This window comes from Haemaphysalis longicornis, unplaced genomic scaffold (assembly GCF_048455015.1).
Source record: "Haemaphysalis longicornis isolate Haplotype H1 unplaced genomic scaffold, Haemaphysalis longicornis Haplotype H1 scaffold_6, whole genome shotgun sequence".
NCBI classification, from domain to species: Eukaryota; Metazoa; Arthropoda; class Arachnida; order Ixodida; family Ixodidae; genus Haemaphysalis; species Haemaphysalis longicornis.
Window position 1 is genome coordinate 27,188,864 of NW_027526407.1, and position 16,529 is coordinate 27,205,392.

The window sequence follows — 16,529 nt, forward strand, 5'->3', positions numbered from 1 at the left end:
TGAGCTGCTGGAGGAGACCTCCAGCCGTACCAAGCCAGCCGCTGCTTCCCTCTCTTGCGCGTGATGCGGTGGGTAACAAGCAGGACAGCGAACCCGAGCACAGCTGGCCCAAATAGGGAACCCCAAATCAGCCTGCCCGGAAGCAGCGCCTTGAGGGCCACCCTCTCCAGCAATGCCAATGCAATGTCGGGCAGCTGTAGATGCATTTTGAACCAATCACGTATGTAGCGGGCTGCAAGCGAAGAAAGCCTGTTGCCCGTTCAGGTCTCCTCACTCCTGTGCGGCCCCCACTGACTGAACCCGCTCCCAAAAACAAAACCCGTCTGTCAGGGCCCTCCCACTAGTGCAGAACTCGCAACACTCTGCCACATGCGTGGTAAAATCCAGCACCCACTCGCTTCTTCCTGCGACTGACAACCGCGGAGGCCCGTTTCACCAACCGACAGCTGTGGACGCACACGCGCGGAGCCCAGTTTCCTGCCCACCCAGAGCCCCCAGCACCCCGCAGGGCGAACCACCGACTGGGTGGGCGAGCGTAAAGCGTGTGCACTCACGCGTCCACGTCCTCGGGCAGTGCACACTCGTCCTCGGGGGCCCCGTAGCTGTCCCCGAAGGTCTCAAACACCTTGAGCGAGAGCACCGACAGCTGCAGCGATGTCGACTCCACCCCTGGGGGGAGAGGGGGCACGGCTGAGGCACTCCAGCAGCCACTCCACAGGCACCAGGGACGCAATACCGAGTTGTGCCCCTGCTTTTGAGGCTGCGAAGCAGTTCTGCTTGCTGGGCCCCCGCTGACAGGCACACCAGCCTCGCTAGCTCCGCCTCACGTCCGTGTCGTCTGCCCTCCAGCCAAGCAGGGCTCGCTCAAAGTGCGCACCTCGAAATGGGCAGAACTCAGAATTGTGCCCCAGGTAAGTGAACAGGAAGCAAGGGGCCACACAGACGACAACACTCTATGGTGCCACCGGAGAGTTGTGCACATCATCCCGTTCCTCGCCATTCCTCCAGGATCCGCTCCATCCCCAGGATACACCCAAGGGCACCCATGCAACAGTGCCACAGCGCTGACTGCAGCGCACCTCACCATGCCAGCTGGAAGGTTCAGCAACCATTCACGGCTCACTCTGCTGCGTCAAGCATGCCAGCAGTGCAAAACAGGCACGTACCAAGAGCTGCTGCGCTTGGACTGACCTCTACTCGGCATTTTGGCAAGCCCGCCAAAACAAACATGAACCACAGGAGACGAGCCCTGCCCTTTGGATGGCACACCTCCTGTGCTGACCCACAGGCCCCCTCTTCTCCTCCCCCGCTGCGGTTGCACAGAGCCCCAAAGGTATCGCTACGTTCACCCGTAGCAGACACGCTACTGCAGCACACAAAGCCACGGCACCAACAGCCAGCCAATGGCCGCCGGCAGCCTTGCCCCCTTCCGACTGGTGCACGATGCTCTGACCACCCATGGCCAAGGCATATCGTCAAGCCTGCCATCGGTAGCGTAACGTCATGTCCGAGGCCGTCTGTACACATTGCCTGTCAAATGAGGCCTGGCTTTTTCCTGCAAGCTCTCCCCAACTCCAGGACCACGTACTCCCATGCAGCCCTGGTGAAAGCGAGCCCCATGTGGCCACTGGTGGTGGTCACGGGGCCCACTGGTGCATTGTGCAAAGTGGGGCACAAAAAGGTTGGACGGCAGCGCGTGGTCGTTGTGCACCCCACAGAGTTTCATAAAATAATAACTACAGGGGAAACTGGCGCTAATGTCAACAAAAACATGGAGCCGGCGCTTACGCTCCAATGGGAATGATGGGTAGTTCTGGAACCGGATTGCGTAGGATCGGAACGGGCCTCTGGCTGCGCTAATTGTGTTTTTTGACAAAAAAAAACTCATTGCCCGATTCTCCGTTTACAAATTACATGGCAAACAAGAAAGCTAATGACCAGAAGCTGGTTTTGTACGAAATAAAATAGTGCGTTTAAATAAAAAGCAGACGCAGAGTCGAGGAGGTTTGTGGAGCAGGTTCGCCATTTGCCGCCAACTACAGCAGGACGCGGACTTCTTCAAAAACTATTTGCAAACGTTCCAGCGCTTGTAGTTTGTAATGCTAAGAAAAAAATTTGTGCTCAGAGGACACCCTGTTGAGCCATTTTCAGTGGCACAGCCGGAGCCGTCTGGGAAAAGAAGGGGCATGCAGGCGTCCACAGACAAAGGACAGCGGCGATGTGCCGCGAACGGGCGCTGCACATTCCACGGCCCAAATGAGCGATTCCGCTCACAGGTTGCTGGGGGCCAGCTGGCTGGCCACTGCTGCCCCTGCTTGGCATGTGACCCCGGCATGCAGCCATACCAGTGCTCTCGTGCAGTCCCTCCACAGGGCCCTGTGCGCTCGCAACGAGGGTGAACAGTGCCGTCCCTGCCGCCTCCTGTGCGCCCCCAGCGCCCCCTTCTACTTCCCTTCAAACACCCCTCCTACTGTTTGGAGCAACTGCTAAGATAACCCCGCCGAGAATCACGCATTTCGGTGCAGAACAGCCTGGGTCGAGCCGCAGACTCGCAATTTTTATTTGTTACTGTAATACGTTCTTTTGACCCAATTCTACGCACTCTTTTGTTTTTCATAAATAAGGCTCGTTTGGCATCTTCGGGTCAGTTTAGGGGAGGAGCAGCATAACAACACGCTTCACTGACATGGCGCCTCCCACCAGAGGTGCCTGCCTTGTGCCTATGTCAAAATGGAATATCGGGCCATCGTCAGCAGAAGAAATCTGCCACCTCAACAGAGACCTATAGTGAGGCAACTCATCTCCAGTAATTCATGTCACCCCTGTTAGCCTACCTGAACATGTCCTGCCATGTTCTTTGTCGCGCTGCTGCGTGTGGCCCTGTGTGGCCCCTCTGCATGTCACGTAAAGGTCAGTGCAAGTGCAGCGCTTGTCCCAAGTTTTTCCCGCTCACGGTCTCTGTCACGCTGCACACGTGGTTCACCTTCCACCATGTGCTGAGCCCTGCCATTTCTGCTTCCCGCAGCATGTGCTCATCAGCAAGAACTGCCCATTCAATTGCAGCCAGAAGATGCCCAGCTCGGCACTGCACGTGGGAGTGTGTGCCGAGATGACTGGCGAACAACATGCCTGTAGCAGCATGACCAACACTAGTTAGGCAAAGCAGGCAGGCCAGCCAGTATAGGGTTGCCACCAGGGGCAGTATTCTGCAGTTTGTCCGTTTCGGAAACATCCGTTTTGTGCGAGCTTCACCGTGATGTACTTCCGGTTGCAGGCAGGCTTTGGGTTGACTTGTGCACAACTGTTTTTGCAAACACATTTTGACTATCTTTTATGTGCTCATTTTAACTTGTTTGAAAGCCTAAACATGATAGGATTTTTATATGACGCAGTTGAAAATTTTCACCACAAGGCGACGATTGTCAAATGATGGCAGCTGCAGCCAGCTGTTTCCTGAGGCAGTAGAGCGTAAACAATGCTACGGCTTCGAAGGAAAGTTTAACATCCACCTCAATGTAGCCGTACGGCTACAAAGGAAAGCTGTACAGCTTTCTCAGAAACTTCACAGTTGAAAAATTCGTCCTGGTCCAGAATGCACTGAAGTGGATGTAAAACTTTCCTTCGTAGAAACTTACTCCACCCTGGGGACTTCCCCTAAATCTGGTCGATTAATGCTACAACTACACAGTTTTCTCGCGCTTGGCCCACGATTTTTATGTCAGTGACAATGACGGTATGTATGTCAGTGACAATGACAATGACAATGACCTGTTACATATGTCGGCATCGGCGCACTTGCGGCATGCTGACGCGAGCTTTTCCAAGAGCCTTGAATGGTGTGTTATGGCGTTGGCATTTCTGTTGCACTCTCCAAATGATAACCTGCGCGAGTGGTCGAGATTTTCGTTTGTGTCTGCTTCACGTGATGTCTACAACTATGTGTCTGCTTCACGTGATGTCTACAAACATTAAGCTGGTATGTGTATTCGTAAAGTACCAACAAAAGTTTATGCATTCTATGCCAAGTGCTTGCGAAATTTTGGTCGTCTGCTCGGCAGCTATCAAGCTCGCAGACAATCATTTCACTGTGTGATGAGGATGGCATAGATGCACCTGCTCACAGAGGGCTGCAGCAGCGAAATCGTTTCTTCGTTATCGGCTGCTGAGTGAAAGCCACTGGCAGCAAAGAAATGAAGGGCTAATATCACTTTGTCCTTGACAATGAGCCCACAGTGCTGCCTACCAAGTTCATCCCGCAGCTCGTTGCACAGCCACCACACAGCCCTCTTTGTGAGGTGGAACGCTTCTGTGGGCATTTCGAACGGGTCGGCATCACTTATTGACCTGTTCTGCCAGTGAGCCAGCGAGTTATGAAAAGTTGTCTGCTTGGAGAAGTCGCAGCTCAACGCAGTAGCTCTGCCATGCTTGCGTTGCGTCCCATCCAGGGGTTCGCTGTTAGCCAACCAGGGCTCACTCAAAGCGGACCCTTTTGAAACGGACACAAACGGGACAAAACTTGAGAATACCGCCTCTGGTCACTGTGCGCGTCTTGGTTGCCTGTCAGGCGTCCCGGTCCTGATACAGTGCAAGGCTATAGAAATCCCTCCTTTGAGCAGGGAGCATGAGAAGAGTTTTGAAAACCCACCAGCTGGCTTTTGACACAATTGCCATAAATGAAAGTGCACACCTTGCGTACTCCACCGGGACAAGCTAGCAGGCACTATACTGCCAAGGTGAGCAGCACACTTGAGGCAAAGGTTACTCGTCCTTGAAGAGTTGCACTCAACATCAGCCCCCACGTGAGGGGGAAGAAAAAGCCCCCCCCCCCCGGAGAAGTGGTACACTCACCCTTGCCGGCGGCGGTGTCGGAGAGCATCTCACGGCGCTCGCGCTTGGCCTTGAGAAAGAGGTTCTGCCACTGCTTCTTGACCTCGGCCACGCACCGGCGCCCTCCGCCGCCGATGGGCGAGTGGTGCCGGTTGAGGGTGTCCGTCACCTCCTTCCAGCCGTCCAGCTTCTCCTTCTTGCTCACGCCCTCGGCCAGGCGGGGGTTCACCAGGTGGCGCCGCTGCCGCAGCAGCGACAGCAGCTCCAGCTTCTCCTCGGGGGGCCAGTGGGGGCCCCTCCGGCGCAGGGCCGCCACTGCAGGGGCCGACGGAGGCGGAGGGGAGCAGGCGCCGGCCTGGCTGCGCACATCACTGATCACCAGCCCCGACGGGAAGCTCTCCACGGGCGGCGGTGGCTGCACCAGCAGCTGCACAGGGTGGGCCGCCACCGGCTGCGGCTGGCTCGCGGCCTGGCTCAACAAGAGGCGCACCGCTTGCGGGCCGGGCACCAGCTTGGCGGGCCCGCCGGCCGTGCCGGGCACCACGGTGACGTTGGGGGCGCGGGGAAGGAAGAACCGCAGCGTGTGCACGCCGGGCGCGAAGGCGGCCGGGGAAGGGGGGGCCACAACACTCGCACAGTCCGCACCAGGGCCACAGTTCGAAGGCAGCGGCGGTGCAGCCTGCCTCGCACTCGGGTCCACAGACCGGTCCGCTGTTGCAGTCTTGCTCACGGAGGACTCAGTGTCCCGACTCATTACCTGGCTTGGGGAGGTGCTTGAAGCCGGGCTGGCCAACCCATCGTCTGCAGGCGGGCCTGTCACGTCTTCCGTGGCCGGGCTTGTGGCTCGCAGGGCACTGACGCAGACGAGGGCGTTCGCATCGTCCGGGTCGCTCCTTCCAGGCCCGGGAAGAAAAGGTCCGGAGCAGACGACGAAAGCGAGGGTTACTGCCTGCCTATCTCGCACCTCTAGTCCATCACTCTGGCGGCCGCGGAAACGGGGCGGAAGGCGCAACGCACACACACGGGCAGAAGGGAGCAAAACACGGGGCCAGGCGGCATTACGCAACACGCTTTCTCCTTCTTTCAGGGCGGAAGGGCGACCAAACGCGTCAGCGGAGCGGGGCTCCTTGCGGCAGTTTCGGCAACACAACTGCAGGCAGGACACAACTGTTCCCAGTCGGCCGTGGCAATACGCACCTTTAATTTGCTTCCAACACGAGAGAAACATCTGGTCCCCAACTTTCCTAAATGCATGGTGCTTTTGTGACAGCGACCCTGCTCACAATGCAACAATATTCTTTTTTTCTTTTCACGTTCAAAAAACGAAAAAGAGGTGATAAGTGCTAGCTTCCCTCGAAATAATTAACATAAATTCAGTAATGCACTCAAAACTGGTTGTCACAGAATAAAACAGACAGCATATTTGAAATCCATGCGGTGGAATACACAGCAAGTGCAAGTTTACTCAAACCCTTTAATAAAGAGAAGAGTTCTGAGTGGGATGTCACCCCTGATACCTCGAAAATGATTTGCGTGAAATGTTGTGCTGTGCGACATCAACACACAGCACTGTACCGTGCTGTGCTTGCCACAGACAAAAGTTTGCAGTGCAGGAGCTGGCTGAATGGTGTAAGGGATGGCCATCCTTTCTCGAGCTCAGAAGGAGCAGGAGGAGATGGCCAGATGTGGCTTCTGGACAATCTGCTTGTTGACACAAGCCTATTGAATTCCACACCAATTAGCGTGTCTCAGACCTCCAAATACATTTTATTTTTCACTGTAGAAATGAAATGAAATGCTAAATTGAATTCAGCATTTCATTTGAATTCCAATTTGAATTAGAATTCAAAGCCCCCAAGAAAGGATCCCATATACAGTGACGCACGAAAACTGTGGAACAGTGAATGCACATTCCCTGTAGGTGCAGAGGCAAACCTCATTTGGTTCATTGGTGCCCTTAAATAGGCAGGCCCAAACAGATCTTGCGTGTTCCCTTTAGCAGTCCACATGACTGCCCAGTGAGACAAGGAGCGAGCCCAGCAGGAACATCGTGGCCTTAAAGGAACCACAAAACCCAACCACAAATCCAGTTTGGTTCACTCAAGAGACTGCATTGACCCAATGAGAGCAACTTGAACGCCAACTTCAAACAACCACGCCGGGTGTCCAGGACAACAGACAAGGCACTGGCAACCCACCAGAGTCGCTCTTCTGCCCAGACTTTACGATGCTGCGTAACTACAGCCCCCAGCCAGATACATTGGCTTCGCAATTGTGGTGGTGCCTCGCAAGTTATCATTGATTGCACCATTGCAATTCTAACACGCAGTTAACCCCCCACCGATAGCTCTGCTCTGAGTGCTCAACCCAGTACAACATCACTGCTGAAATAGTGCAGCACCAAGCTGAGAAGTCTTTCAATACTTCTTTCTGGTTTTCCAGCACAAAAAGCAAAAAAAAACTGAGTTGGTTACCCAAGGCTAGCTCTTTGAAATTCAACAAAATTGTATTTGGTTCTCATGTGCCCTTAGAACACAGATTACCAATATGAGGTATGCCGTGTGACAGCGATTTGCCTGCAATTTTAGTGGCCTTGGTTTTTGCTTAGGACCTGTGCCTGGAGACCCAATGCAAGACGCAAGGTTACCGCAAAGGGCTTGCAGCTTTACAGCAAACCCCTTCACGAGGCGGTTGCTTGATCAATGGCAGTGGGAAGGATGATCCCCGCGTGTCCCTCCCTCCGACGGGCAACCTCGAAAGGGCCCTTGAACGCAGAGCTCCCGAAGCGAGAGCTCCCTGGTAATGAACCTGAAGGCCTCCAGCCAGACTGACAGTCCAAAGGACGCTGGAGGGCGTCTCCCACCCCCGAGGGGCCCGCCCACTGCCCCAACACCCAGCGTGCTCACCTCTTGAAGGTGACGTGCTCGTGCAGGGCGCGCACAAAGTGGTCGTGCCGCCGCTCGAGGAACACCAGTGTGGGCAGGCGGGTGCCGTCGTGCAGGTTCAGCGTCAGCTCGTGCTTGTCGCCCACCTGGCGACACCGGTACGAGGCCAGCTCGGTCACCTCGAAGGACAGGCTGTGCGCCGGCAAGGGCGGCGGGTCTCCTCCCGAGCAGTTGCTCTCCGCTTCCTCCCCCCTCCGGATCTGCAGGGTGTCTGCTGCCCACACGGGGGGAGAGAGGAAAGCCGGGCATCTCACTCCCTCCCATCCCACTGTAAAGAGGGCACTTGCAGTATGGTGCTCTACAGATCCACTCACCAGCGTACCAGAGTGACAGCGAAGCAAAGTTTGACATTCACCTCAATGCAGCCATACGGCTACAAATCCTGGACCAGGACAAATTTTTTTTCAACTGGGAAGAAAGCTGTATAGCTTTCCTTTGTAGCCGTATGGCTGCATTGAGGTGGATGTCAAACTTTGCTTCGCAGAAACGTACTCCACCTTGGGGATTTCCCCTAAATCTGCTCGATTAACCGAGTAACAGCCGAAGCGGCAGACGTTGAGAGAGTGCATGACAACTATGTCGGTGACATCCACGACCGAGCACATGGATTGAGCACCTACATTTTGCCACTTTGGGGTGACATTTTATGCGCTTTGAGGGTCTTACAAAGGGGTGTCTTCAGCTGTGGCAGCACCGTGATACAGTCATGTCTTATCCCTGCCCCTGACCGCTTTTTGCAGTCAACTCTACAAGGTATGAGGTGCCAATCAGCCCAATCAGCTGCATTACCATATGAAATTAAAAGCTCCTGCCACTGTAAGACGTTTTCTTATCCCAGACTACGGTGCACAGTTGAGTGCAGAGCCACCGCAAATGTGCACAGCAAGGTGTGACGAGCCCATCCCGAAGGCTTGCGGCTAGCACTGTTTCCAAGTCTGGCCACCCCACTTGTCCCCAACATGAGGCTCCACTAGCCAGGCATTGAGCCGTGCCTCTGGGATCCCAGCGTCCCAAGTTGGGGGACGGCAAGTGCACCCAGGCGATGCAGCCCACACGCACAGCCCTTCCCCCCCCCCCCCCGAGGTGTGCCAGCAGCCAGCTGACCCATGCAGCAGTGGCCCCGCACTTTGTGTTCCCCATTTGGGGACGACCCCAGGCCAAGTCGTGTGGGCCACCTGGCCCCCCTTCCTTCCCCCTTGCCCCAGAGACACTGGGCAGGTGCAGGGGCCGACAGGGGCCATACCTGTGGGCTCGCACCGGTCCTTGCTCCTCCTGCTGCCCACGTGGTAGGCGACTGCGCTGTCCGCACTCAGGTCCTCCCAGATGCCCGTGGCATCCAGGTCGTAGCGCTGCTGCTGCTGCTGCTCCCCCTCCTTGGACGCTGCTGGGGGGTACGCAGCCCAGCTGACCACGTGGCCATGCCTCTGCACAGAGAGAGGGGAGACCGAGCTTGGCCCTGCTCCAGCCCCGGCCACGAGAAGGGGTGGGCAGCATGTGGCCGGGCTGGCCGCTGCCACGCAACACATCGCCCATCATCCTGAACCACTGTTCGTCTCACTCGCTCTGCCGCCACATAGCAACATTACTGCACAACCGACAGTAAGGGCCGCACCCCCTTTCTGGGACCAACAACTTTGAAAAAAAGTTCTCCGTGCACTGGCCGCACTTGCTTTTGCCCACTTAGCTGCCCACCTACACAGTCGCACTGAGCTGCCGCCCGCAGTCTCCCTAGGTATCTGTTTCAGAGTAGGGGGCAGCACAATAAACGTGACGAAGCGAAGACGAGACAAACGCAAGCACTTCCCCTTCGCTTAGTCCCGTTCACTGCGCTGCCCCCTACTTCCAAAGTTCTGCACCAACCAGCTCAAGCCCCAACTCTTCTGAGCCCCCAAGGCAGTAACTCCTGTCCTGCCACGCCACAAGTTCCCTCTGCCCATTTTAGGCAGTGCTGCAGTGCACGCCGCATTGAATGCTTCTTGTTGTTTGCGCACTGACACAGCCCACACGCGTGTGTGCACATGGCCCAGCTTGCCTACACTGGAGAATGCGGGGCCCTCGATACTCCAGCGTCATATGTCCCCCTTGTTGCGTTCGGCGGCACTCGGCGCACTTTGGTGGCATGGGTGTCAAAATAGCACATGCCATTCAAAGTTGCGTTACATCAGCAGCACGTGCTTTGGATGGAAAGTGCGATTCACGAAAAAACTCTGACCAGAAGGCTGAAGAGGGCACCCCTGGCAACTGTTGCCCAATGGATTGCAAGCGCATGACATTTGGCATCTTTTTGACGTGGCACTGAAAAGCTTAAAGGTGACCGGGGTTTTGAGTAACCCTGGTGGCACTGAGAATGACCTTGTGTTTGATAAGGGTGCCCCCAAGGAACTGAGCAGTTGGCCCCCAGCTCCACAGACACCGATAGCGATGACAACGAGTAAGGTGCAACCAAAAAAAAAAATTATTCGTGTATGGCCTGTGCCCCGCATAATTACCACTGGAAAGTAGGGGGGAAAAAATACTGCGGTTCTTACCAGAGTCTATTATATAGCATAAGGGAAAGTACCCCCTCCCCTTTTTTTTTTTGCCACCCTGAGCCAGCCAAGGTCCCTGGATTGAACTGGCTCCCGCACAGGTGCCCAACTGCCATTTGAGGGCCACAGTAAATATTATTTCGCACCATCTGGTCACGATGACAACTAGGTGGCCCTCCAGCCATCTTCACCTGCATTGCATGAGTGCGACGCCACTGGCACTGCGATTTAGTGTCCCGCGGTGGGTGAAAGGTCTCCGGCGAGGAGCTCCCCCCTCAGCAGCCACCTGGCAATGCAGTTAAAATGACCCCCACTCCCGCGCCTTCTGCCCTCAGCCTGCTCGGGCCTACCCCGGGCAGCACACTGGTGTGCTCCCTGCACTGCCAGCCCTTGGTCTGAGCCAGGGGACGACCCCCGCTGCCGCTCGGGATGAGCTTTTCCCCAGAGGTGCGTGGGCCACTGCCCATGGCGCACACGCAGGCCCACCGCCCTGTGCTTCCCTGTCCGCGTGCCCAGCTTCCACAGAGCACGGCAGGGGAAACGAGGCTGGCAGTGCAGGCACGCGCAACACCCGCAGCCACACGGGCGCAGCTGTGCCGGCACCGGGCCCACCCGCAGGCCGACTGCGTGCGTGGTCCCACGCACGTCCAGGACATCTGCTCTGACCGAGCGGAGTGCGCCCCCCGCCAAGCAACCCTTGGCCTCGGCCACTGACGGGGACAAAGGCCCCCGTCAAGCTGCTGCCGGCAGCTTTTTTTCCCTGCCCCTGAAATAAACCTTGATGGGATTTGATATGAAGGCACAAGCCCACACGTGGGGTAGCAGTAGGCCCTGTTCGTGCAGGCCCTGCTGCTGACCGAGAGCCCCCCGCAGAGCAGGGGCATGAGGAGCCCGCCACTGCAGGGCAGCCACTCACCTCCTTGGTGATCTCGAGCTTCCCGGCGACCGTGTCCTCTCCCTGCGGCCCGAGGAGGCGAACCGACACGTTGTCTTGGGTGTACGTCAGCTGCACACACACATCCCGTCCTTGTCATGGACACACACGGTGGGCACTGGATATGCAACTCATTTGCACGCAAACCATTCGCCTGGAACACTCACGCCCACATTCCACGCGTTGCCACAAAGCCAGCAGAACAACTCTCAGTGCCCAAGCATCGAACTGCCACTCTCTGTGCGCTCTCTGAAGAGAGAGAAAAAAGCTGGCCAAGGGGACTGACAAAGAACACGAGGGACTCAACACAGAGAGTGATCCATGGACAGTGAGGTGCCCAATGGCAGCAGCAGTGCAGGGAACCCACAACCAGAACAGCGACAGGCAGCCCTCAGGAGAGTGCCCGTCCTCCGCAGCTCCGAGTGAGCGGTTCCCAAGTAGTCCAAAACTGCTCCTGCCATCATAATCCCACAGAAAAATAAGATGCTTTGGAGCACCTCTGTGCAGTCTCGCATGACACATGCAATACACCTGGTGGCAACAAGTGCAAGTTGGCAGGTTATTCTTCCTGCCTTACTTAATTGGAATAAGTGGTTGGAATCGGTTTTAACTTTCATGTGCTCCCTGCTATTGCCTCGCATGTGGTTTCCGGGACTTTGCCAAGCTGCAAAGGCAGCTCTTACCCAGGAAACCCCACTACTTTCCGGGAAATAAACACCAACGATGATGATCATCATTCAAAAGCGGTTTTGACTGCCGACGATTACTTGTCCCCTGACAACCGTGCCCTTGTGCTCCGCAGATGCTTACGTACCCTCTTCTGATGGATCAAAATCCACATGGTGCCACGAAAGTTCCCCGAGTGTGGGCACGCTTGGTAACAGTGCCACACCCCAGTGCTGCACCACCCATGGGGGATGCATCTTTTCGCCCCCTGACAACGCCCCCACCCTGGCTTCTCTTCCCTTCTTCACTGCTCTCGGTAGGCACAAGGTGTGGCATGCCTCTTGCTCAGCTGTTGAACCCGCAAGCCTCGGCCACTCATGACTGCCGCCCCACTGAGCGAGCTGCCCAAAGCCAAGAACCCGAGCATCTCAGGCTCACATCTGCAGTGGCCCCTTGCCCCTAGCAGTGGGCAGAGCCCTTCGTGCTGGCCACCACGTGCTGGGCAACCAGGGGTTCTCCCTCAGCACCGCTGTGCAGCCCAGCCTCACTGCTGCCACAGGAGACGCGGGCTGGCTCACTGCTGTCTCAGCTGGGCCCACTCAACCACCACCGTGCCCCCACTGTGTCTTGTCAAGTGCCACGGCTCAGAAAAGACGTCTCTTCCACTGGAGGGGCTTCGCAATGTTTGCCCCAGTCTGATGCCAGTGTTTCCCACACTCTGCAGACATCTTAAAGCTGCTCGCGAGTCTGAAAAAGGCCAATCGGACATCCAAACAGAAGGAAGTCAGCACGGGACGGGCCCCGTGCACATCAACAAGTCACCCCGTGTGGTCACAACGGCCCTTCGTGCACATCTCTTTGCTACAGCCACAACGCGCTCCCTCTCCACACTTGGCAACACCCTGTGCTCCCCATCCGAGTCCATCACTCTCGCGAGCACTCCAGTGGCCAAAGACACCCCCGCGCCTTCCTTTTCTGTCGTCCACTCAACCGTCACCTAGACTCTCGACTTCCCAAGTAACTTGCCCACTCCTCACCCGCCTCCTTCCAGTACGAGGGATAACAACGAAAGCTGCACCTCCTTGTCTGCTTCTCGCAGGCAGCAAACACTGCACAAACACCCTGCCAATACAGCAACCTGCACCTCGCCTGCCTCTGGTATTGCACGCCCATTCACATTTCTTACAACTTGTGCAGGTCACCCCACACAACCGGAATTGGTATGAGGCAAAGCTTCCACTGTATCCTGCTGTCCCTCCTCTCCCATATTAAGCCAAAATAACTCCAGATATCTTGGCCGATCATCACGGAGTTAATTCAAACAGCTGGAAACGGCCATACCGTGAGTGGACAGGAGCGGCTGCTAGTTGATGCCTCTGAGTGGCACACAAAGCTGCCTGGAAACTTATGCCACCCACTTCCACTACACCAGGGCCCCTTTGAAGGCACGCTTCTTCACTCGGTGCACACAACAGAACTCCATCTGAGCCCGATGCTCACGCCCCACTCTTAGGGGGCCACCATTTCGCTGGTCTTGCTCTGGTCAGCACACCGGTCCCCTTGGAGCCCCCCTTCGTGCATAAGCAAGCACTTTCATCCGAGGACTGAACATTGCGACACGTTTTTTCCCTGCCAGACAAGGTTCTCTCTCCCTTCTTTTTGCTGGTGCTTTAGCGGTAGAATGGCTTGCATCAAAAGGCCTACAAGGACGCCTGTAATATTTCTCATGCTTTTAGAAATGCCAGTGCGCAGGAAAGAATCTGGAACGAATTTCCACAACGAGGGATGGAGCACACAAACATGTCCACCAGGCAGCACACATTTTCCCCAACACTCATGGTGCAGGTCTCCCTAGGAACTCCATTCAAGCGGGATTCACACAACGGAGAAACCCTCTCTTTCTGGCCCGCGGGACCCGCTCACATGACTGGTTTTAGGCTCTGCCCCTCGGTGGGGATAGCCTGCGGAGGCTCCGGGAAAGAAAATGCCTCCACATGTTTTCGCTCGACGGCGGTGACCCTCGGCGGGGAATGGAACCTGTTCCTCGGCGCTGTCGTCTGCTAGTCCCTCCGCGTAGCTCCGCGCGTGTGGATGCGCCGCCAGGCCAGATAATCCGGTCACGTGCAGTTGACGTCACATATCCGTCCGTCTCCACGCGCCTCCTGCTCCGTCGTGTGAATCCCGCTTTAGCAGGCTTTCTGCCAGGCGCAAAGGCTACCAGTGGCGGGTGATTTCTACGAAAGAGGTGGACAAAAACTGGACCACCTCCACTAATGTGAAACCTGGGGAGGGGCAAAGCATGCAGTGTGTAAGTGTACGACGCTGTTTCGAAGTTATGATGAGGTGTCCAATGCAATTTCGATGCCGAGTGCTCGGTGTCTTGGGCCTCGGCGTTTCTGCCCATGGAGACGAAACCATTGCGCGGTGGAGGTATGCAGCTTTGCTGTAAAAGGCTCATGCTTCGAAGCACCAACCGTTCTAGCACGAGGCGTAGGAAAACAAGTGTCCCCACATGTTCTTGTGGTATGCGTTCTTGCCCACCGAGATGGAAAACAAGTGTCTGGGAGTGTTCTTCCAGTGTGCGCTATGTTCTAGCACGAGGTGTTGGAAAACGAGCATCCCAGTGTTTTAGTGCCATGACCACATGAGAGCACGACAACAGCCCGGGCCCTAAGATGTGATCTGCTCGGCCCTGTTCCCGCAACACGAGTGGGGCGCGTGTTCACACCAAACAGCACGAGGAACGGATGAGGAGGACACGGGCTGAAAAGGCCTTGGTAAGCACTCTGCTGGGGGGGCTCTTTAGGAGACGGGCTTGTGGCAGACACTTTTAGGGGGACTGCTTTCAGGAGGTGCAACCAGGGGTGCATGGGCCTAATGGAGGACTCACTCCAGCACTCCAGCACTAGGCCTCTGCTATGGAGCAGCTGCCATTGTTTCCTGCTGGTAAAAAAAAACTGGCGCACGCTACGCCAGTTTTGTGCGCGCCACAATTACATTCTTCCTGCTCTTGCAGGCACTCCCTTGTTTTGGAGGTTCGGTCGTTCTTGGTCTACTCCCAGTTTTGACAGAAAGGCCAGCAGATGAGTGACAATGCCGCCCAGTTAACTCCTTCGTTACAATCACTGGTGATCGATAATTTATATTGCCTATTTTGACATGTTGTAGTTGTTTCTCGTACACCTAATGCGGCCAGTGCTTAGTTTACGCACTGCACTTCTGGAAACAGTTTAAATTTCCCTGCTCCGGCAACACTGAGACTTTTGACGGCGTTTTTTGCGAGCTAAGGCGCGCGTGTTTTTGAGGAAGGGGGCGTGGCTGTTGCACTTGGCAAGAAAGCATGCCATTCATGGTTAGGCTGCATTACCATAATTTTTTTATTCACCAAAAGGCTCCTAGCAAGTCAAGTACCAAATATTGTTGCCCGCTTTGTAATCCAACGTTGAGAGGTGATATTTACTTGATAATGACCTCAGCTATTCACTTGTGATCTTTGGTTCAGAGAAAGGGTAGCTTTATTCTGCCAAATGCTTTTTTTCTGAAGGTCCCCCGCGTGTCTAGCAAGTGTACCTGGTATTTTCAGCCAGTTTTGGTTTCATTTTTGCGATTCGAAATTCATATTTCACGCTACTACGCAGTTAATCAACTAGAAGCCGATTTGTCAAGGCACCTCCGTTGCCCGCTACTGTTCCTCAAAACACGTACACCGCTCATGCTTCCAGTTTACTCACACCTTTGTTCTGCGATAACTGCTTCAGCTGAAAGTCTAAAGATAACACGAAGTCGTCGGATATCAGTTCAGACGAGGAGAATGTTTCCAATCGGCCTTGAACACCGCCAACTGTTCGGCGGCCAGTTTTGTTTCTGTACGAGGGTACTTCCAGAGGTCTAGTGTTGCTTCTCACTAGAACTGCCTATTCTGACAATGTCTCCAACAGGCTTGGTATTGTTTCTTTTCGAAATTGTTAGGTGGCGCTGCAATGCAGTAGGCTCGTAGCGCTGAACTCACTTCATAGCATGATGGCGGCTTGGTGAAAGCTGACTAGGCACACTTCTAGCGCATGGCACCTTATTCCTGCTAGCAGGGCTGCCTTAGCGATTCAGAACATGATAATAGACCGCAAATGAAAGTTCCGACTGATAGGTGATCATCAGCACGTCAACAAGCATCCACCACCAAGTTTGATTTTCAACTCCAAGTGGATTTCTTGGCATCGCTTGCTCGCCTTCAATATTGTGCTGGCCATAATCATTGACAAGGTGTTTTTACATCACATGGGGACTAATTGGGGCCTTTAGTAATGTCAAACCACCACATTTCTTCCAGAGAACCATCCAAAATAGCAAAATTTGAAATAGAGGTTGGGCTTCACCACAAAGCATGGGCACCACAGGTGCTAACCTCTTCTTTTATATCTCACAAACTGCAGCGCGCAACTCAATTTTTTTGTAGGATGGGTTTTTGACATGTTTACATACAAAATGTGTATTCCAATTTTTTTCTACTACAGGTGGTTTAGTATACATTTGTTTTTGTTTTTATTTTCTTTGATGCCTGGACAAAAATTTTGTATTTGATCATTTTTTTGCGATCATTATTTATGAAAACATTATTAAAACTGATGTCGT

The 16,529-nt window shown here is 54.9% G+C and overlaps 1 protein-coding gene across 6 annotated transcripts in view; it reads right to left on the bottom strand.

Moving 5' to 3' along the window:
• Positions 1-16,529, bottom strand: part of Tbc1d15-17 (TBC1 domain family member 15/17) — a 65,350-nt gene that overhangs the window by 45,716 nt on the left and 3,105 nt on the right. For 4 of the 6 annotated variants that reach the window (XR_013316951.1, XR_013316949.1, XM_077673760.1 and 1 more), the window contains exons 2-4: positions 11,217-11,306; positions 9,016-9,196; positions 7,734-7,986 (exon numbers count right to left, since the gene is read on the bottom strand). Coding sequence is in view for 3 of the 6 variants with exons in the window: in XM_077673760.1 (XP_077529886.1) it covers positions 7,734-7,986; positions 9,016-9,196; positions 11,217-11,306 (524 nt within the window). In the remaining 3 variants the exon portion in view is untranslated. Of the gene's footprint in view, positions 1-554; positions 670-4,848; positions 5,721-7,733; positions 7,987-9,015; positions 9,197-11,216; positions 11,307-16,529 lie in introns of all 6 variants that reach the window. The other 2 variants (XM_077673758.1, XR_013316950.1) reach the window with 2 other exon arrangements.